Consider the following 23,643-nt stretch of genomic DNA (forward strand, 5'->3'; position numbering starts at 1 on the left):
TTTACAAGCCAACACATGAGTGTGGTCGTGACAACTGTGAAGGGGCGTCCATACAGGTAGAGCGAAACCGCTGACCGCAAATATAGTACCTGCGTAGGCATTCTTGCTCCGTGACAGTGTAATTTGCTCAGGCCTACTAAGGATCGACTTGCATATGCTGATCACGTGTTCCCGGTCACCATGGCGTTGAACTGGACGGCACCAATACCTATGCCACTGGCATCCGTATGGAGCTCTCGTCGGAGCTGAGGATTGAATGTGTTGAAGAACAGGCGTGACGTCCAGCAGAAACTTCAACGACGAAAGAAGAGTCGCACTCCGGAGTCCACTCAAGTGGGATATCCTTTCGTAGCAGGCATGTCAGCGGTTACGCGACGTCGGCGAATTTAGGAATAAAGTCGGCGGAAATAGGACAAAGCCCCAGAAAACTACGGAGCTCCTTGACAGAGCGTGGTGCACTGAACGCTTCAACGGCTGCTGTCTTCTGGGGATCAGGGCGGATGCCGTCCTTATCGACGAGATGTCCAAGCGCAAGGGTTTGTGCGGTCTCCGAAGTGGCATTTCTTGGAGTTTAAAACTAGGCCAGCGTTCCTGATGCAGTTCAGGACAATATTCAGACGCGAGTTGTGTTCGTTGAAGGTGCGGCCAAAGATGACGACATCGTCGAGGTAACACATGCAGATGTTCCACTTTAAGCCGCGCAGAATATTGTCCATAAATCTCTCGAATGTTGCCGGAGCGTTGCACAGTCCGAATGGTATCACATTAAATTCGAAGAGCCCGTCAGAGGTTACGAAAGCAGTCTTTTCCTTGTCCTCAGGATGCATCGGAATTTTCCAGTAGCCTACTGAGGAAAAGTAAGAGGCGGAATGAAGGCAGTCTATTGCGTCATCAATACGTGGGAGTGGGTACACGTCCTTTTTTGTTACAGCATTCAGCCGGCGATAGTCGACGCAAAATCTCCAAGATCCATCTTTCTTTTTAACAAGAATCACTGGAGCTGCCCACGGACTCGCTGACTCTTGTATGACTCCCTTTTTCATCATTTCCTGCACTTGTTCGTTGATAATCTGACGCTCTGATGGTGAAACGCGATATGGCTTTTGTCTAATCGGATTTGCCGAACCTGTGTTGATGGTATGGCGTGTTCGAGACGCGGGAATTGCAGGCATTTGTCCTTCTGCGCAAAGTCGAATACCGAAACGTGCTTCGAAAGCACACCCACTAACGTTCGGCGTTCACTTGTGCTGAGCGATTTATTACCATCGCCAAAAGGGCCGTTTCCGAACTGTGGCCATCAGGTTCTTCCGGCACTTCTGTAAGTTCAGCCACTGATAAGGACGCGTGTTCCCTGACGAAAGCTAATTTCAAGCCGTTTGGTAGTATAACGGGCTCCTGAGAATAGTTTACGGTCCATAAGCCAGCGCGTCCGCCTTTTATCGACACTACACAATGTGGCACCAACACATTCTTCTTCACACAATTAATGTGCAGCGGTTCTACGGTAGCATCGAAGCTGTCGGAATTGGCGCCGCAACAGGCAACGGGAACACAAACGGTAGTAGATGCAGGTACGACCGTATCACCACAAACACACAATGTAGTTTCGCGATCTACAGGGTTCTCAAGGAGTCCTGACGGAATCTGACCACTTACGAATACCTTCCTTGTGCGGCAGTCGACAGTGGCACCACACTCCCGCAAGAAATCCATGCCGAGGATCACATCATGAGTCGACCGAGGAATAATTACAAACTCTGTGAGAATAACATGGCCTCCCAAAGACACGTCAGCACTACACACACCAATAGGTCGCAAAGGCTCGCCACTCACTCCACAGAACCTTAAATATTCGTACCATTTAAACAACACCTTTCGCCCTAACACGTCTTTAAAAGCGACACTCATGACCGAAATTGTTGCGCCTGTGTCCACCAGAGCCATCACAGGCACATTATCTACAAAAACGCGCACTTTGTTTTTAAGCATCAACACAGGAGGTATTTCTGTCAGTAGCACATCTCCAGCGACCTCACCTCCATCGGCCGCGCTAGCTAGTTTTCCGGTGACGAAGGAGATGCGTTGCGACGTAGCGGTGAGGGAGAACGGGAAGCACGAGGACGCGGTGGGGGCGTCAAACTCCTGTCAGACGCTGGGGAGCGATTCCGGGAGCTGCGTGGCCAATACTCGTAGCCAGACGATGCGAGGGCTGGCCACGGGACACCATGGGGCCGTTCGGAGGGCCGTGAAAACTCTGAAGGCTGGCCATACCACGTGTTCATACGCTGGTTACAAAACCGCGATATATGTCCCGGGACACCGCAAGAGTAACACACCGGGGGAGGTCGAAACCTTGATTGTTCGTCGATGAAGCGAATACTGTCATTTTCTCGTGTGTATTCAGTTGGTTCATGGCGGCTGTCATGACGATACATCGGGGGTCGAGAAGGCGTGCGCTGTGCGCGTCGGTCATAGCGTGGAGTCGGAGAGCGTGTTGTCATCCGAGACTGTGGGGCTGCGCTGTACTCTACGGCCACTGTGCTAACCATCGGTTGCCAAGGGGCCGAACGTGGTGCAGTCATACCCTCACGCGACGTGTACATGACATGGTGGTCAGCTGTTGAACGCGACATCTCATCGCGGCGGGAAAGCTCCTCGCGGACAATCTGTCGGATGGTCGAAGAAAGGTCGAGGCAAGGGCTCGTATCCACACTGGCAACCGTCGTAACGTTTGCCAACCGACCAAACTTTGGCGTAATCCGACGCATCTTGAGCGTTTCAAAAGTTCTGCAATGCCGAATGACGTCGGACACAGAACCTAGGCTTTCTTTACCGATTAGAAAATTGTATACGTCCTCAGCCACTCCTTTCAGCAAAGGTCCGACTTTATCTTCTTCTGACATGCGAGCACTGACCACCTTGCACAGCTTTAAAACTTCTTCTATATACGTGGTGCATGTCTCACCTGGTAGCTGCGCCCGTTGCGACAATGTCTGCTCAGCACGCTTCTTTTTGGCGACTGAGTCCCCAAAACAGGCCTTGAGCTCTTCAACAAACGTTCCCACGTCGTAAGCGCCTCCTCGTGATTCTCGTACCACACGAGTGCGGTGTCGGTCAGGGAGAACACCACATTGGTGAGCTGAGCGGTTGAATCCCACCCGTTGGACTTGCTCACTCGTTTATAGTGGACGAGCCACTCGTCGGCATCTTCTCCCGCTTTTCCTCCGAAGGTGGGTGGAACTCGGTAGTACGGCACCGGACTGCTCGGCGCTGCCCTCGGAGCGGCTCCCTCTTCAGGCATGGCGAAGATGGTCCGGAAGATGGCGGGAGGCCGGCAAGTCGACGGCTTCGACGAAGCTGCAGCAGTGACGGTTCCGTTGTTGTGAGCGCTTACCCCGCACCTCCACCACTTTGTTACGCGCAAAGGAGACCGTTTGTAAACCTTACAGATGAAGGGGACCGTTTATTTTAGGTCGCGAAGGTGAGCGCAAGAGCGGCTGGCTGGTTGATGCACTCAGCGTCGTCCTCTTTCTCTTTTCCAACCCGGGACCGCAAGCACGTTCACCGGTCCTCGTTTTCCTCACGCGTAACAATATATTACTGCTGCATAGAATGGTTATATTATAGCACGTCTGCAATAGGGTATGCGATGGTTTACGACAGTCTCTTCCAGTAGCTTTTTGTTCAGTAATAGCCTATATGCTTTCGATGATGTATTGATCAAAATAATGGAACTCAAAAATGTTGTGTGAGATCACTGATGGGTGATAATTACAGTACTCTTATTCGTGCACATTTTGAAACTTTCTTATGAGCACGCAAATACACTTCATCCTTGTATCAACCATGGCAAAATCTGCGAACTATCGTCGCCTTAGGATTTCACCGTTTTTACGTGCATACTGTCACAATTAAGGCATTACAGAAATTAACGGTCATGTCTTAGAACTGAGCGGCACATTGGGAAAACGATAGTTCTCAGGAAACACAATTTCAACAGAGAAAAGGTTCGTGGAAAGCTTCATCACTCACGTCAAGGTATATAGCATACGAAGTGTTTCACTTAACTCGGGCCAAACCTTAAAAATATGCAATGTGATATGTAACGTATGTAATGGTGTTTGTCATCGCTTCGAGATACTCAGATTATTTTTGCATTCTGCCTAATTAGATAATTAGTCTAAATTCATGATCAACTTCTCAATTATTGTAACTATATGAAAAGTGTCAATTAGAAAATTGTAGAGCAACATGAAAAACTTCCGATGCAGCTTTTTAGTGCTCAATAAATGTTACATAAAAGTGTTTTTCCGAGCGTGAAAGACGCTCGCCGTTACACGCAAAATTGTCGCGTGACTGGCCGCTCGATGCACTTTGCGTGTATTCGCGGGCTTCTTTCACGCTCGGAAAAATTCCTTTATGTAGCATGTGTTGAGCAACAAAAAGCTGCATCGAAAGTTTTTCATGTTGCTCTACAATTTTCTTATTGACAGTTTTCATCTAATTATAATAATTAAGAAGTTGATTAAGTAATCAAGACTAACTATCATGTTAGGCAGAATGCGAAAAATAATCTGAGTATCTCCAAGCCACGATAAACAGCATTACATTGGCTCTGTCATGTTTGTCTGTCCGACTCGACGGACCAGGTCAACCTGGTCAATCGAGCGAGAAGGGCAGCTAAGGCCGCTGGACTCCTGGACTGAGGGGACCACCCACTGCAGAGCGGAGGAGCTACCTACGCTCGCGTGCTCTTTGGATTAAAGTTTATTCTCTCTCTCTCTCTCTTGGCTCTGTCCTGCTAAATGGTATTTGCATATTTTTGAGGTTTGGCCCAAGTTAAGTGAAACACTGTATATGGTTCTTTGCTTCAGTTCATGGATATGCAAAAAAAACAAAAAAAAAAAAACGGACCCTGCATAGAAGCAATAGGCGCCTGCACTGCAAACGGAAGTCCCCTACGTCATGTTTTTCTGTCTTATCATAACTGCCTTATCCTAAACTGCCTTATCCTAACTAAATATTGATCTACGGAGTGAACTGCGTCTGCGCTCACTTCCCTACATGGAGTGCCTCTGCGATTTCTTGGCCAGTGAGTCCACGTGATGGGCCACGGTTATTGTTGCTGCTGTAGTTTTTCATTCAAGAAAAACAATTTTTCTTGTTGTTCTTGTTGCTTCTTTAGCCTGTCTCACGCCCGATAATCAAGTCAAGAATGAGATGAATATAGCAAAATGCAGATAAAAGTTAAATTGCTGTTATAGTATTCGCCACGTACCTTCAAAGGATGCTGTATTAAATAGCTATTGCGAGCTGCAGGAACTTACTTTTTTTGGACTTTGTTTGAATTAAAGTTTGCATCTCTCATTTTTGTAGTCATTCAACCCTGTCGTGCGCTTGCATGCCTGACGCAAACGAACAAAATGGCACTTAATGTTGTGCACTTGTATTCTATGTGGAATGCAGCCGCGTCTGCGGCTCTTGTTTGCGCAAGTTTTATGGAATCTGCGCCGTAATTTAACCAGAAAACTACTCTAGTGCATTGCAACACCCGGGAATACGCCTGATAACAGCCTCATCTGACACCCGGCGGGGTTACAGACAGGAAGATATTGTTGCATTAAAGTTGTGGTAGATGTCTCGCAGCAGCTCTCAGGTCAGCTGTGACGTCGCACTGAGGCAGACTTCGCAAAAACCGATAGCTTAGGGAAGTCTGCTGTTTAAAGCGCAGTGAACGTGATGCACTCTCAGGCTCACTGCAGTGAGGTACCGTTCAAGGCCGGCGGGGAAATGTTGCAAACGTAGGAAACGTACTTGAACAGCTTGCAAGAAACAGACATTTATATTACGTACCCTTACTCGTGCAGTCTGATAGCCCTTTTAAGGTAAACTATCGGTTATCTACAGTGTTCGATGAAAATTGCGTTGCATAAGAATGTTAGCAGGACTACACTATCGACGCTTGACTAAAGTATCACAGTGGCTGTTGCTGTCGATAATTTACCAACGGACGAGCCAGTGGAGTAAGTGGCTTCTACTGAGCGCAGTTCGCACTCCTGCGCGCCGACTACGGGATGCAGCTTTGTGGGGAATCGGACCCCGTCGCCGACGCTGGTGAACACGGGAAGCATCCACAGCGACATTCGGGGCCCGAAAACCTGAACAAAGTTTTGCCAGCAGCCGACGTTGAACGAGTCGTCGGTGTCTCGGAAGATGGGGGCACGCATGTGTTCGAGCGTTGTCTCGTTACTGAAGACCATGGACACGTGGTGCCACAGGAAAGCGCCGAGGCCCAGTGCCAGCCCAGTCCCCAAGACCGCCAGGAAAGTGACGTGGAAGGTCGACGGTGTCATGCGCGCGGTCACCCACATGTCGATCACGTATTTTCCTGTGGTGAAGACGCCGAAAAGCGACAGAGCCACCACGTAGAAAAGCGTGAGCAGGAAGAACTTGTAGGTGCTAAAGCAGACGCAGTTGTTGAACCAGGGGCAGTGGTGGTCCATCTTGGGGATGCACCTGTGAAGAGAAGCAAACCCTCCGGCTCTCATTAAATTGCTAACTCTGATAACGGAGCATACCATCATTTAACAAAAAGTTGAATTTACAACTGTAATAACAGCAGAGCTGCAAGCAACATTCAAAGCACCACGAACACTCCAATGAATGCCACAAGACAAGCAAGAATGTAGCCAGACAGAGGAGACGAAGAACGATGAGCTACGAAGGAAGAGGGCGACCAACCGTGATTCTATTGGTGCTGACGCTGGGATCGTCCATTGCATCATTTCTTTCCGTGCTTCAGCACTCAGCTATGTTGAATTTTGCGCTTGCGGTAATTCCTGTTAGCGGATCGCTGGGTTTACGGAAGAGAACAGGGTAACGTATATTCCGCGCCCGTCAACCGGAGTGACGATACTACGGCTCTATATAGCGCAAAAGGATGGATAGTTTGGCGAGTTGGTACGGTAACATATTCTTGGTTTAAGCGCGAAAGAACACGGACGGTGGCAGAAGAAGACAGGATCGGCAAGCGCTTGTCCTGTCTTCTCCTGCCACCGCCCGTGTTCTTTCGCGCTTAAACGAAGTCTATAGTGGTCGCGTGGGTGCAATGAATCTTTGTAAGTGGCGTCCTGCGTTGCAGTTATATAAATAGCTTCTTGAGTGGTTTACGCATCTGCATACCCGTTCCCAGACCTGAATAACTATTAAAACAAGCAATTCCTTAGCCATGTAATATCTTCTAGCGAATGTCGGGAAGATATATTACTGCATTTTCCTTTGATTATCCCCAATGATTGCTTTTTAAGCTGTCTTTCATGAGCGTGGCGATACCTTCGGCAGGCAGAGCAGTGGTGGCCGCGATCGGGCTTGATGAGGCAGCAGTCCTCGCAGTATCGCACGCAGCCATCGGCACCGAAGGTGAGCACGCCGCGTTCGTTGGCCATCACGTCGAGGACGCTTCGGCGAGTGCGCTCGTTGTGGCAGTTCTCCAGCGCCTGCTGCTCGCCTACGGTCAGCCGAAAGAGCGGTGGTATAGGTGCCACGAACGCCACCGTGGTCTGCACGTATGACCTGCGCATTTTCGTGCAGTATACAAAAGCAGGACAAGTAGCTATCTCGGACAATGGCAGATTCCGAGACGTTTCCTTCTTGAGCCAGTAAAAGAGGTGTGCAGTGGCTCAATCAGAACAAGAAAAACAGCCAATCACACCAAGAAAAGTGTCAAATTTGACAATATGGCAGGTTTTGACATTGGTCAAAATAGCGTTTCAGGTTAGAGATCTAAATAATAAAGAACATTTCTTGCTTTCCGGCCATTTGCTAGAAGCATACGCATTTATTGCAGGTAGCTTGCGCTGCGTGATGTGATGCATTCTTACTTCAGTGCCTATCACATTTGGGAATCACTGCTTGCCGTAACGCAACAGTGAAATACTTGTCTTTGTAATGTGACCTATTTAACGTGGCATGAAAAATGGTGCATGACTTGAAGTTTGCGCGACTTCCCGTCCACTGCTACTGGATGCGCGTTGTCCCGGCAACATTGCGAGCGGTGATGATCACTGTAAACTGCAGTGATTACCGTAACAAGCCGTAATCATATATGCATTCGACAATCCGAAGATGATAAATACCACAGGCAGAGAAAGAGCAGCAGGTGAAATCCGATGCCGAAGGCGGTGGCTTTCAGGGCATTGTCGTTGACCACGGATGCGCAAAACACGACAATGTAGGCGTAGTAGGCCCACAGGAAGAGACCCGTAACAAGCGCTAGTGGAAGCCAGTTGAGCAGAAGTGCTAGCCGAGAACGGAGACGTCTGGAGTCACTGCGCGGACCTGGTCGAGGAGCCTCCAGTGCTCGGTCAACGACCGCTTGCATGGAGAGCCTGCTTCTTCTTCCTCTTCTTCTTCGCTTGTCTAATATTCAACCGTGCTTGGGAGCACGTCTAGCGATATTTTCGACCTAGCAACAACAGAACATACAGAGGAGCAGGAATAGATTTGTAGGATGGCCTTGCTGAACATTGCAAAAAGAAATGAGGTGATGCCTTTTCGACTGTACCGGATTCTCTAAGTAATCCAAACGTAAAAATAAAATCAATCAAAGCATATTTTATTTCAAGAGCTGGTAAAACCTAAGCGCGTATTGCGTCATTGTCGCTGCTACAAGAGAAATAAAAATAAAGTAAGAAAATAGGACAATTCATTCGCACGCATATGTTATTTTTTACATCACGAAGGTGCCATTCGAGTGTGCATTACAACGAGAGCCTGTAAACTACATATTCAAAGTTTACAAGATGTTGAGACAACTGCAGATATAGCTCTGCAGAGAATGTGAAGATGCAGTTTAGAATCGGATGAGAATTACTCCAGCACAGACTTGGTACGCAAATTTATGCCTGTATAACTCTCTCTAAAGAGGCGTCTCTGGAAACAGCGGCGGGACTCGTGAGTGCTACAATACGGCGCCAAAAGTATAATATGGCATAATTACTGTTTTTGCACTGCCATAGCATCATTTCGTTCATTCATAAGCAAGAGTGGACTTCTGCACCTCTTCCGCTATCAGAATTCTTGCGTATACTGAAAGTAATGCGAGACGATTCACTTTAGCTCTCTGCCTTGCAACTACTTTTCGATCCCTGCAGTTCCAAACAAGGCAACTTCCGTAAAGTCTTTGTTGCATATTTATAGTCCTACAGTTTGGTTTGGTAGCAACCACTGTACCACACGATTTGCTATGAGGCATACTTGCAGATAATAAGTGTCAGGGCAGATAACTGTATCTGGCTGCTTACTTGTCTTTAAAAGGCCCCTCACCAGGTTTGGGAATTGTAAATAGACAAGCGTGGTTCCTAGATCACGCCATGACTATTTTGGCTGCAATGCGAAAACAGGTGAAAAGTCAAAACCAGGTCCGCGCTCCTTTCCCCTCCAAGAATTTCTGCTTTCAGCAGGAGTGTCAAGGTCACACGCACAAATGCCTCTGCGTAAGACGCACTGCCTGCAACGCCACCGATTGTGGCACGTGACGACGATAAATCTTCCAATGCAGAACGCGCAATACCACCACTAGGAGTGCACCATGCAGCAAGAAGAAAAAGACCAAAAAGACAGAAAAAATGAGAAAGAAAAACAAGAAGCGGGGCTTGTGACGCAAACGTGACGCGGTCCCTCGGCTTTTGTATGAGAGAAGGTGGGGAAGAAATGTCACTTGTGAAAGCTTGTCAAAGCAGAAGGAGAGAATGCCTACGTTGGCCGTGAAGTTTGCTACCAAGCAGCGTGGAAAAGTGACATTCCAGTTTCTCGTATCTCATGTAATAATGAACAAATTCGAAAAAATTATTGTGGTAATGCGCTTCCTAGACGGCGTCCCGTTACTTCCAGTGTATGATTAGACTTTGCAATAAGCCCTGGTTAGGGGACATTTAAGGCGATCTCGCCTGTCATCTCTATAGAAACGACCTTATCGAGAGAAACAATTCGTGAAGTTGTATTACTAAATTACGTTTATGTTCTCATACAATTTGTATTAATTCTCGTCTTTATGCAATTCCTTTGATGTATCACTTGTACTCTAATGCTGTAAGATATATTTTGTTATTAAAACAACACATTTGTAACGCCGCCTGCTTATTGGCCAATGACCTGTAGCGGGTAAGAGCCATTGCTTGAAACAAGGCCGAGGCAAGTAGAAGAAGAAGATGACGATGCCTGCTGTGATCGGCTTTCTGCACCGTCGTGGTACGCTTTCCAGCTGGTTGCCGGTCCTCATAGCCCTGGGCGGGTTCAGCTGGGCCTACTACGCCTACGTGCACGTCTTCCTCCCGGTCCTGGTCGCGGACCACGCGGAACGCGTCTCGCTGTCGGCATTCTTCCATCTGATCCTTCTGCTTACTCTATGGTCCTTCCTGCGGGTAAGGCACTGCTGGGAAGCCTTTTGCGAGAACCAAATTCACTTGTATTGCGAATAGGGCTAGGAAGAATTAAGGAAGCGAAAACAAATTCGTTCGGTTAAATTCACTTCGTGAGAAATCGGAAGAAACAAAAGACACTTAAGGAAGTGCCAGAGAAAGCTGAAGTACGAAGTATTCGCGCTGCCGGCAAATTTTCTCTCTTTCGCCGTTTCGTAACGAGGATGCAGTGCTTGCCCAATTTTTCTTTAAATGGTTTCTGCAGTTTCTAAATTGGTTTCTAAACTATTGATTTATTTTTCATAGCTAACGTTCAAAGACCAACTATACTAGGTTCGAACAAACTAGGTTCGTCCAGAATTGGTCGCGTGTGGCATAGCAAGGACGCATAAGCTAGGGTGGCCAAAAATTTTACTAGGTTAGCCGATGGGATTTATTGGACCAGGGTGTGGTGTTGGCAGGAACTAAATTTTGTTTAACCGAGTGCATATTCTGTCTTTTTTTTTCATCTGATAAGTGAAATGTAATAGTATACATAGTACACTGCGGAATTACCGTTCATTAACTTCACGTTTTGTATTGATACCTTGTGCATATGACCTAGGTCATTGTAAGGTAAAGAACGTAACTTCAACTAGCACATAAGGTTAACCAAAGCAACGAAGGAACAACATCACGACTGTAGTAAACAAATAAATTCACTGTTGCGCAGTGAGAGCTTGTGGCACTCAAAACAATCATTGCAGCCTTAAGCAGATCCAAGAAAGTAGTGTTCTCTTCGAACGACGGAAAGGTGAGCAAATTGGTAATTCATGAGTTTTAAAAGGTGGGCGTAAGAACTGCCTGCACTAGAAAAGCGATAGGAACAACGTAAGCACCGTCCTTTTCATCTCACTTTGAGTCAGGACATTTCCTGTTGTAAAACCATGAAGCCAACCTTCTCTTCACCAGGGACATTGGGCAGCAATTAGAAGCACGTGTGCTTGTGTCTGCGTTGCAGGCGGTCACAGCGTCTATCCCGCCCGTGCCAGCGCGATATTACGTGAACGCAGTGAACCGCAGGATGATAGAGGAGAGCAAGACGTACGAGGAGAAAAAAGAACTGCTCGAGGCACTGGGCGCCAACAGAGGCATCCTGACGCGCGCTGCTGACGGAAGCGTGCGCTACTGCGAACAGTGTGGACTCGTCAAGCCTGACCGCAGCCACCACTGCTCTTGCTGCCGGAGGTACGAATCCCTGAGACGCGGTTAATGTGCCATATTTCTCCAGAAGCTTATGAAGTAGGACCAATCTAGACCCAACGTCGTGCTAGTGTGGCTTGAAGTTCGGCCAGGGTGACACCATTGACCCCGTTTCCAGTACTAATAGCGTTTGGTCACTCCTCCAGAAAAATTGATTGTGAAGTCTGCTTATGCTTTACAAAAAGGTGAAGCAGAGATCATTGCTGTGAAGATTACATATTGTTAAATAATGATCTAACTTGCACCCCGAAATTTCTCAGAGCAGTAGTAGTGGCGGCATGCGTTGGGGGTCTTGGGTGTCCCGGGCCCCGAAGGCCACCCAAAAATCTAGCAGTGCTTGATACATTTACCGTTGGGCGTCAGATCATTAGCGTCTTCTCGCTACCCGCCTTTAACTCTATTGCCTTTTATTACCATAGAATCTATGTGCAGGGAAGGCCTCTTGGCACCCTCTTCCTATATTTCCTGGTAAGGTTACCCAAAAATTTTTGTCTAACACATTGCATGGCCACTCAGGCCATGCAAAGTATTAAACAAAGAAGTACAACTAACGCTGCCTATCAATGTGCGCCTCTGCTAAAAAAAAAAAAAAAAAGAAAGATACGCATATCAGCTGAAGCTGCAAACATTTTAAGCAGTGAAACCAAACTTCTATCATCTGAGGAATGTTACGACAAGGAAATAATCTGGTTCCTAGCCCATACAGACTGCGAATCCAAAACCTTAACGAGTCGACCCATCGTGTTGCGCGAGGGCTCACTAACTGCACCCGACTAGGGGGGGCACTGGCCGAGGAGGAGATGGAACGGATGGATAGGGCTAAACTTTTCTCATTCAGTGACATTACCCAATTCTACAGAAAGTCGAGGTGTATATATCCACCTCCTAACCCAAAACAGGTCTCAGGGGTTGACTGGAGGCGACTTCAAGCCAGAACTTACACGAACCCGGTACATCTAACCGCATGTTTCCGGATTTATACCCTGAGGCCAAATGTAAGTTATGTAATGATAGAGGAGCCACCCTAGAGCACATACTCTGGGATTGTGAAATAGTTCAGAGGAGAATTGCAGTCCCCCCGGATGAACTAAGGGTGCGGTGGAGAATCGCACTGACTAGCTCTGATCTTCAGGACCAACTTTGGGCCATCTAGCAAGCCCGGGAAGCTACCGAGAGACAGGGTCGCTCTGCTGCCCCCGGCGCGGCCTAGACCCAGACCATCAATTTGCAGGATATTTATTAAAGTTGTCTCACTCACTCACAGAAAGATACGTATGAAATTACGCAATAACTACAATTCTCGGAATTGTTTTTCACAGTGAGCCGCATACTTGAAGCGCAGTTCCGAACTATATTTTTACAAAACATGGATAAGAGCGTTGCCGAAGGGCTAGCTTTGAAGATCTTGTTTACGTTCTTGCATATTTTGGCTGCACCAATGGGCTATAATGCTGTAACGATTCTCTGTCAGATGCATTCTTTAAGCGATAACGGCAGAACCATGCACGAAGTGACGGTGTCTCGAATATCAAAAGAAGACACCGTGTTCGTGCGCCTATATGTCAATTCAACTTTTCCTATGGCATTTTCTTCGCGCTCAATGGCAGTGCAACACATGCCCATAAGCTGCAGTCCTGAAGAGTTTTATGCGCCCTGTATTATAGGCACTAACTCAGGTGCCCTTGAGTTAATTATCCAAGGGCACAAACATGTCCTTCGCAAAGGCTTTTCATTGGCTGGCCGTCCTTGCAAATATTCCGTGTGCCATAACGATTCGCTGTTTCTCCTTACCTGGAAAAAAATAAACGTCGAAGTATCCGTCTGTTGCATCAGAAGCGTCGATGTGTTCTCCAGCTTGTTGTAAATGAATGAATGAATAAAGCCTTTATTTTAAGGAAGGGGTAAATAAAAATGGCAAACGGCAAGCCTCTGTGGAGCCAATTGCGTTACTTGCTCCTTGACCAAAACTTTTCGTTATTGTTATCGTAAAAAAAAGCCACCAATCCACGCCGTGAAAGTGGTTGGTCAGCGAAGCTGTGATATGACTAGAAACCCCAGAAAGAGGAAGAACCAATGTGACGTAGCCTTGAATGATTGAGCAATGGACTATATCAAATAATTGCCAGCAATATAATTAAATTCACTGTACCAAAACTTCAATTCGTTGAAACAGTATTGATAACTGCTTTGTGATTGCTGTGGTAAACACTGAGGTTTTCTGTTGCTACTTTAGAGAGATTCGTAGCTAAATTTAAATCTAAACACGACCTGTGTACTGTGGTTGGCTGACTTGGATTGGTGAAGGACATGAGACCAAACAAACTCTTCCATTATGAACTCATGATACAAGTCATGATACAAATGAAATCAGTTGCTAGGCGGGTTCGTCTTTTGCATATGAAACTGTAGTGACGTCACTCCTGTTTCTTATGTTACAATTACCGCTTCCCGGACACTGCAGCTCATGCAACCGCAATGTTTACCTGGAAATGCATCCGGCGAATGCTACGTGCTTCGCCTAGTACGAACGCGCCTTGTCATTTGTTACGGGGTTTTGACACTTGTTTTGTGGTTCTCTTTATTAAAACGAATACTGGGGTGCGTCTTGCATCCGTAATTCCAATGGAGATAAGCACTTCTTGCTTCAGTTCGGGAAATTGTTTTCTGTCGATTGTTTTGTCGATAGAGACGAAGAAATCCCAGGTTTCGAGTCATGTACAACTTCACTGTAAAACAATACAGAAAATTAAATTGACTCAGGGACGACTCTCGCGTTCTCTTATGTGACGCGCATGTGTTGTCCAATGCGACGCAAATGGGTATGTTTAAGGTGGACAATGTCATAAGCTCGGAGCAGAAAAGTAAGGATTGTGAATACGGCTGCAGGAAAGCTTTATTGTTCAGACACCGGTAAGGGCAAGATAGTATTGTTGACGAATGCCGGGCCGCCGGGGCCGGGATTCGATCCCACGACCTTGCGCTGCTGAGCACGAGGTCGCGGGATCGAATCCCGGCCCCGGCGGCCGCATTTAGATGGAGGCGAAATGCAAAAATGCTCGTGTGCTTGCGTTGTAGTGCACGTTAAAGAACCCCAGGTGGTCAAAATTAATCCGGAGCCCTCCACTACGGCTTGCCTCATAATCAAAACTGGTTTTGGCACGTAAAACCCCATAAAGAAGAAGAAGAAGACAAATGCTTTGGCATAGAGAGATCTTCAATTAAACCCAAGTGATTCTGACTCTTGCCATTGAGCTCTTCGTTATAGTGTTCGCAGCATTTTCGCTGCTTTTGTTGAACGTCGACGTCACTTCTTAACAGCAAAAGTATATTCTTGGCGTCACATAGTGATCTTTTAGTGCCAGTGCTTTCAACGGCCAACTAAATCTCGAAACTTTTTCTGTGCAATGCTAAAAACTGGTTATCATCTTTCTTAACATAAACCTATCTTGTACTTCAATGAACACTGATGAGGTCGTTGCCCGCTCTGTTATACTCCGCGTCATGCTTAGTAGGCACCGCTACTGAGGGTAGAGGGATTTCTCTCACATTCTGCATTCGCGACCAAAATATAGGGCCTCAAGTACGAAAGAAATACAGGCATACGTGTCAACTGGTTCGATGTAACATTAAGGGCGCTATAAGGTAAACCTACTCCAAACTGCTTCTCCACGATTCGTAGAAAAAATTTTCGGGCCACCCCAACTTCGCCTGTCTGTCACGCGAAGTCAGGAAAACCGCGAAAACCTCCCATCTGCTATGAGATTTAAACACTGATTATGCACGATTAGACTGAACAAAAGAAAACCATTAGACCTCCTCTATTGGTCAAAAGCTTTTGGTCTGCGCCCTCTTAGCCTGTCACGCGACGTCGCAAAAACGCAATAACTCAGCATGTCAAAGTAAAGTGCACGCGTTAAAGATGCATTAATATGCCAAACCAAGCTGAACTTTTTTTTCGAATAGCCGAAGACTGCCCCATTCCAAAAGGAATAGAAGATCGTTGCCTGCCGATCACTGGCACTGGGTATTCGGACCTGCAGGGGAAAATGAATTTATTTATGTATAATATTTTTTTTGCGTGGCAGTATAACAGTGTTGAGCCCAGTCAAAACACATAGGACATCGCTCATCCAAGTCCTCTTCGCTGAAGATCCATTTCAGCGCCATTTTCAATCTTCCGTTGCACACCACCGCGATTTTCGACCAGCCACCGCAAGCTAGGCAAGGGGAAGCCAGCCAATCTCAGACGCCTACACCACCTTCCTCATCCAGTTAACTACTTTCAATGCACTAGTTCAGCCCCACCGAAATCCTCTCCACAGCCTCATCGCCTCTTGTCAATCAATTAGATAAGAAGGAGCTCTCGATGCAAGTAATGCTATTCGCCTTGAAAGCACACGAAAATGACCTCCTATAAACGAGTCGAGGGTTTGATTGAGCTGTTTGAACAGCGCGGCGAGTTACCGGCCGATCCTTGTGTCAGCGGTTGCGTAACCTTGACGTCGAAAGGTCGAAATAAAAACAGATTGGAATAGTTTTACGTCACAAGGCCCTAAGGTTCCTAGTTTTATGTCGCGACATATGAAGTAATTATTAATTGGAAGGCGTCGCATATCTAAACCTAAATTGACCGGCGAATGAGGGCGGAGTAACACGTCTCTGTGTCAAGCGGCCGCGCAGCTAACCGCTTCCACTGTGGACTAAAACATAATACACGGTCGTGTACTGGTAGAACACGGAGGGGTGCAAATATTACGTCATTTGAGGCAACCTTGCGTCCACAAATTGTAACCCATGAAATTATTATTCCGCAGTAAGCGTTGTAGATAAGACACGTGTGGAGTGACACTTCTACGGATGCACTACTTGCACGATTTCCGTTGCGTTGCCTGCCAAGTACAAAACTGAGCATCTATGGTGCACGTATTTTGCGTAATGTTGCGTTATCAGTACACTTAAGATAGTGCCTAACCGGCATCACTGGCGATACGCAGGTGCATCTTGAAGATGGATCACCACTGTCCCTGGCTTAACAACTGCGTGGGCTTCAACACCTACAAGTACTTCCTGCTCACGCTGTTCTACGTGGTGGTGCTGGCGTCGTACACGTTCGTCACCGTCTCGTCGTACGCCTTGGACGCTTCGAGCGCGCTGGGAATGTCCACGGGCGTCCTGGTTCACACCGGTTTCCTGTTGTTGGCCGGCACCGCGCTCACGGTTCTCATAGGCGGCTTCTTCGGCGTCCACGTGCGCATCCTGTGCCGTAACGAGACCACGCTGGAGACCATGCGCCCTTTCATCTTCGTCGAGTCGCTCGACTCGTTCGACCTCGGCGTTCGCAAAAACATTGCCGAGGTAACAAAGTTGAATGAAGGGCGAAGCGTTAGAACAACAAGTTATGAAATTCAGGCATATAAGTATGTGTTGCTAAGAATACTGCTGAACAGTTGCCGTAGCCTGTAGAATTGAGTTAAGGGGTCTGTTTACAAGCCGCAACAGGAGGCATGCGCTGCTTTAGTTGCGTCCTGTTCACATTAACTTCGTAATATGTTCGAACGATCTTCACAACACATACTGACGTTGTCTGAAGCGTGTGCCGCTATGAAAACAGGAAGGTAAGACTATGAAGCGAAACACGACAAACCCTTTCTTAACGGTTCTTTCATTCGTAAGCTTCCGCAAACCTTTCTTAGTTCTCAGTAACACTATCGCACTAGCGTTTCGGTGATGAGCTCAATTCTCTGCGCCTTTATTTTCTTGGTTACGACAAATTACAGCTTTGCCACGTATGCATGATTATTGGTTAAATCTCACTTGTCGGAATAAAAAAAAATCAGTAGCGACATGAGCGCTGTCCTGCTTTACTTTCTTGTTCTTGTCACCTTGCTGTTGTAGTTGCGTTTCAAATAACTTTGAGCTAGCTAACCCGATTCACCATCTTTCTGTGTTACGAGACTTGTAAGCCCCGAACAGTTGTAAACACCTTAACGTGCCTACGCAGCCCAGGCCGACTTAACAAAGGAGGTAGCACTTTTGCTGCGCTCACTGACATCGTCGTGCCCGCCGTTGTTTCCAGGTTTTTGGCCCCAGCGTCATTCTATGGCCCTTCCCCGTGCACAGCACTCCGGGGGACGGAGTGTGCTTCCCTACAAAACTCTACCCGGATCCGGAAAGCGCCATCTTGCCACTGCTACGGCGACGTACGCGGCAACTGGCACTTGCCCTCCCTGGGAGAGACCTCCCGGTCGTGGCGCCGTCGATGGAGACCGCCTTCGTAGACCTTATGCCACCGTCCGGCGCCGCTCACGTCTCGACTATCGATCACGGGAAACCTAAGCAGGCGGCGACACCGCCAGAACGGGACGGCTACGCCACGGCGGCGGAGACCTCGGGAATGTCTGTGTCTTCGTCGTCCGAGCAGTATCAATCCGCGCGGACGATATCCGCTCTGACTGGTGGTACGGGGGTGGTTTCGGCAACGTCGGATACTGGACTGCTATCGCCCGTCCGCACGCGTCCACCACTGCAGAAGATGGCGGCGACACCCGGGTCCGATCAAGAATCGCCCGTGCGCTCTGCCCTCGGGCGACCGGCGCTAATGGCGACACCGTCGCAGACGTCCTTTCTGTCCGTTGCGACACGCTAAAACACGGAGTCCGTGTATTTTTTTTTAACGACGACGTCAACACGTTAAGCCCTTTCTTACTGTCATCATGTCTACCAAGGATTCGCACTTCTTTGTAGCAATTTGGGAGAGTTAAGGCATTTCTGAACACGCCAAGATGTAGTTACGTTTTTTTTTCGTATTTTTTTCTTTTAGAATCAAACGTCCTATCTCCTAAATCACTTATACTTCCGCGTGATCATAAACTGTAAAAAATGCTTTCCCACCTAAATATACTTCCTGTGCATAAGCATAAAATGCGTTGCTAAATTAACACAAAAGGAATTAAGAGCACGCACGGTAATGATGCCCATTTTGATAGACCATCATTGTTTATGGTCACCTCTTATAAGTATCGTTATGAAACTACGTGTATATTTTGCAAACTGTCTATAAAAACCAAAGATGACAGTTCATAGCGCCTAGATTTTCCAAGAAGGAGGGTTCATATATGGGTGACTTGCTACGGTGTGCAAGTCGCACAGAGAAACGCTCCATAACACGTTCTTGCACTTTCAACCGTGTTAGATCTTTTTCGCGGTGAAGCAGAGCGTTCCAGATAACCGATAACGTAAGACGGCTACGTAAATTGTAAGTTAAGGCGCACCCACTACGTTTATTCAAGGGCTTTGGCGTAACACTGCTAATCCGAAAGTCGCTGGTTCGATACCCAGCCACGGCAATCGCATTGCAATGAGGACCGCATTGAAATCGGTTCCATTTCGAAATGCATAACTCCTAACGCACTTGACTACGAAGATGATAGCTACTCTGCACTATTTTGGATTGTCTTTTTGCAAATTGACTACTACACTTCTTGAGCATCCGCAATTCATATATCGAACGGAAGGCACTGGATTCCTGCTAGAAAAGTCATTTTCATTGCCAAATCTGGACACGATGCCGAAAGAGGGATATTTTATGCCCGCACACCATGGGGTAAGGAAGCCACAATAGCTATGCGAAAAACTATGCGACATATATGTATAATACTTCGGAAAAACTATGCGACATATATAATACTTCGGTAAAGTAGAAGCTTCACAGTCATCCGGGCTTGGCGTGACATCCAACACTTGAAGACCTAGTGAATTTTCCAAAGGTTTCCACTCCACATCCACAGCGGACATTAAACGCCTGTCGTGCCTCTGCCTGCAGACACGAGGGTTACTTGAAAGTTAAGAGGCGACCAAGCTACGAATGGATCTGATAGACAGTTATAGGCGTTGACGCATAAACGATACGTTTGCTAAACGACTACGGCAATTTCATAACTATACATTAAACGCCATACATATTATTTAACCATACTTCTTTGCAGCAGGGAAATTGCATGAAAAAGAAAAAAAAAACTACGGTTGGTCCACCGTAGCTTGGATTTCGGAAGACCAGCTTTTAGGCGGAGCACAAGGAATAGGCAGACCCCCGCCGAGTGCCGAAATTATTGCTCAACGGAAGTAAATCTTTATTGCCACGATGACAGTCGTGTTTATATCACACCAACCACTATGATGCCTTGCGCCCACCCGAACGCTGGCCAGGGGAGGAAATTCTATTAAGATTTATAGTTAACTCGAAAAGCACTTTGTTAGTGCGAATTTCTTTTCATTAGTCAGTTGCCTTCGCTAATACCACATTCGTTTTCGCCATTATTCAGTGTCTGCTCCTCAACGTCTTTAGCCTACGACTACTTTATAAACGTGAGCCCAGCATCTGTATTCAATTGGAGTGCTTCGTTTCCCTGACACGATGGTGATAAATACTCCCTGCCAGTTGTAATACGAAATATAATGGCTATGGTTGCCAGCCAATTATATTTTACCAATTTAGACATTCATATTTGAACTGATACTACTTGAGCTAGGCACGGCTTGTGTAATTTCTCTCATCTGGCATAATATTGCGCATATGTGCAGATGCAGGCGAACTAAAGTGTGCAGCACTGAGGTAATTTTGTACACTGACAATTTACATAACGTGGCACCATCTACCAAAAAGCCCATGGTTGCGAGGCGCTTTGCTTAATCTTTATGGCGAAAGAACTACAGGTGGTATATGAACTACATGCTTACGTGAAAGCTGTAATATGAACTCTGGCCATGTAGCACCGTGGGCATTCAGTTCTGAACGTAGCGCTGTTTGCTTATTGAACTTCCATTAAAGCTGAAAAAAAAAACGTTCTTTTGTATAATTTCTAATCATGCGAAGACTAATTGTAAAAATAATGCTTTGAATCTTTGTACTGTCACGTTGTAGTGGCGGTGAAAAACCAGGCAGGACCGCAAGTGGGAGTGCACATGTTCGACAAGACTCTTTCGCGGATGAATCAGTGGCAGTATCACAGTAGACGTTTCTTGGGACGAGTGGTAAATCGATAACAGACAATATCGCGTAAAAGACTGTCCCCATCAAAACAACGTGCACGGGATAATATAACTTGCACTTTACTGGTCAACATAGCCACATTAATTTTATGGCGGAGGAGAAATGGATTTTAATGGCTCCATTAAAGCACGTTGCTTGAATGAAGCCAATAAAAAGAAAACGTGAGTGGCTTTTTTATTGATCGTCGAGTAGGGGTTATTTCCCGAAGGCATTGAAATGTCGAAGGAAAGAGATAAAGCGGAAAGAGTGGGCCCATCGGAAGCTCACTGGATTTCTTTTCGGGTAATCAGAGAATTGGGCACTTTGTTCGGGTGCGTCAGACAAAAGCGAGCGTATGAAGCTTCTATTCATTCCATTATAAGATGGACGATAGTGTTTTTTGCTATCAATAGCGCTAATTAGGCGGATTCATGTGACCATTTTTCTAATCAGTTTTAATGGGTGCCACCAGAGTTTAGCGTTCCTTATTTTTTCTTTTTCATTCCAGTGCTGTAACTCTGCCCTTTGTTTTGCTGAATCCCTAGCTGAATATTTAAAAAAATGATGGTTCAAGTTAAGCGGGCTTGCAAGGAAAATTTGTGTGTGTGAAGGAGTTTGCTGTACTTCCAGTTGGAATGTTACAGTTTCGAGTTTACTTAAAACTAAAAGACCGTAAGCCTCTAAATATTATTATGTTTACAGACGCTCTGATAATACTGAAAGAGCTAATAGCACATCGGCATAGCAACAAAATGGGCAAGATATGTAAACTAATTCAAATATAGGTTATCTTGTGTGAATGGAGTTGAGTCTGTTACCCGTGCTTGTCAGTCATTCCTTGTCGCCGTTCTTGTTACGCGCATGTTAAGAATAAGTTCTAGCTCGGGCCCAACTCCAGCGAGAAGGTCTTCTATTGACTGTAGCACATAGAATTTAGTTTTAAGGGCCTAAAGGAAAAAGAAAATTGCCGAAATTTGATAAGCTTAACGAAAAAATGTCACAGTTTCGCCCTAAGGGCGAAGCAATGAATGCGATAGCAACACAGCAATGTCATACGAAGTAAGGTGAGCGGCTTTGGTAGCAATATGAATTGTAGTAAACATGAGATGATTAAGTAAGCAGGTGTGCTGCGGCGTAAGTAGACCGACATGAAGAGAGACTCGGTGACCACGAGAAGGCGCGTGTGAAACGGTGGTGTTGATGAGAAGCGCTTCCCGTGGGCAGCGCGTGCGAAGGGAAACACCTGTAGCGCTGCACTGCCGATCCGGGCAGCATTGCATGTGTAGCGTGCGTTGGAAAATGTGGCCCGACTATTACTAACTGTGGTGTGAGCGCGCACAAACAAACATGAATAGATCACACTGAATGACTGCAGACAACGACTGTCAAAACGCTGGCAGCAAGCGCATATACGCCGCAGCGGGCGAAGGTACGTGCGGTCTATCGCTTCAACGGAAACTGAGCGGCGAAGGCACAGCGCATAAAGGTCAGAGCCGTGTGGAGATAAGAGACGGTGCGAGCGAGCGACGAGCGCGGTTGTTGGCAGAGTAGAAATGCGCCCCCTCCCCCCCCCCCCCCCCCGCTCCCTCCGGCGCTCGCTTCCCGCTTCCTTGCTTGTGCGTGGAAGATTGAGTGCGTTCGCTCTCCGTGACAGCGTGCGTCCCCGCACGCTTCCGCTCGGGCATACGGCGCGCGGCGAAGATTTTATCTATACGGAACCTCACGGCGACGGCGACGACGACGGGGATGGCGACGCCGACGGCAGAAATCCGGTGGAAGTGTCCATATAATTGCTATTGCAATAAAAAATTGAAGCTTGTTGTTTACACATTCGTAATTACGCATAGAAAATAGGTATCGCAGTTATGTAAGCTGCATCTGTTAGAGCATCTAAAGCGGATCAATTTTTCATCTGAATTTACAGCTTACGTCAATTTGTAAAATGATTATGAGAGTATTATTATTGGTATATATTTGAGACGGGTGTTTATTGTATGAATTTTGGCCATTTTAAATGTGTTACTATAAGTGCAGTTCAAAAGATTCTGATAGCTTGTTTCGTTGCTGAGTTAGAGTTGAAACTTAAGGATTTAGATTCAGATTTTGCAGTTTTGATGAATTTTTCTGAAAACTTGACAGCCTAAATAAAAAAAATAAGCTTTTTGAATCATTACATATTAACTTTTTTTGTTTTAAATGTGACAAACCTAATGAAATGCTCACCCGCCGTGGTTGCTCAGCGGCTATGGTGTTGAGGTGTTGAGCACGAGGTCGCGGGATCAATTCCCGTCCACGGCGGCCGCATTTCGATGGGGGCGAAATGCGAAAACACCCGTGTACTTAAATTTAGGCGTACGTAAAAGAGCCGCAGGTGGTGCAAGTTACTTCGGAGTCCGCACTACGGCGTGCCTCATAATCAGCAATGGTTGTGGCACGTAAAACCCCGTAGTTTTTTTTAATTAAAATTAAATTATGGGGTTTTACGTGCCAAAACCACGATCTGATTATGAGGCACGCCGTAGTGGGAGACTCCGGAAATTGGGACCACCTGGGGTTCTTTAACGTGCACCTAAATCTAAGTACACGGGTGTTTACTTAGATTTTGAAGAATCGCAAGCGGCAAAGCGACAGCAGTGGACTGCGGGCATATACCGTCAGTGACGTCGTTCTCTCCGTCGCAGCCGAACCTGCGTGACACATCATTAAGAAACGCAAAGAAGAAACCAATAGTAGAGAAAGACTTTAATGAACCGTCGGGATTGACCCAGTAATAGCCACCGGGGCCGCACGTTTCAGCTTCGCTGGTTAACCATTTGTACGGCGTGCTTGGGCGGTGATTTTTAACAGCGATGCTGTGCTAGCTAACCGTAAAAAGTGGCGCCTGCTGTCGCGAAATCTCGCCGAGCTATGACGTCACTGCGTTGCCTAGCAACCACCTATCGGAGCGGCGTGTGC

General features: G+C 46.8%; 2 protein-coding genes across 2 annotated transcripts; one reads left to right on the forward strand and one right to left on the reverse strand.

Annotated features, from left to right (window-relative positions):
- Nucleotides 1–5,966: 5,966 nt before the first annotated feature.
- On the reverse strand, nt 5,967–6,503 carry LOC119462152 (palmitoyltransferase ZDHHC20). Its single transcript, XM_037723496.2, has one exon. The coding sequence runs from the start codon at nt 6,501–6,503 to the stop codon at nt 5,967–5,969; it is 537 nt and encodes a 178-aa protein (XP_037579424.2).
- Nucleotides 6,504–7,324: 821 nt separating this feature from the next.
- Nucleotides 7,325–17,508, forward strand: LOC119462153 (palmitoyltransferase ZDHHC2). The gene is made up of 3 exons (XM_049672291.1): nt 7,325–7,419; nt 11,419–11,645; nt 16,655–17,508. Exons 1-3 carry the CDS (start codon nt 7,372–7,374, stop codon nt 17,121–17,123), a joined length of 744 nt encoding a protein of 247 aa, XP_049528248.1. The 5' UTR covers nt 7,325–7,371; the 3' UTR covers nt 17,124–17,508.
- The last annotated feature ends 6,135 nt before the right edge of the window (nt 17,509–23,643 follow it).

This window comes from Dermacentor silvarum, chromosome 8 (genome assembly GCF_013339745.2).
Source record: "Dermacentor silvarum isolate Dsil-2018 chromosome 8, BIME_Dsil_1.4, whole genome shotgun sequence".
NCBI lineage: Eukaryota > Metazoa > Arthropoda > Arachnida > Ixodida > Ixodidae > Dermacentor > Dermacentor silvarum.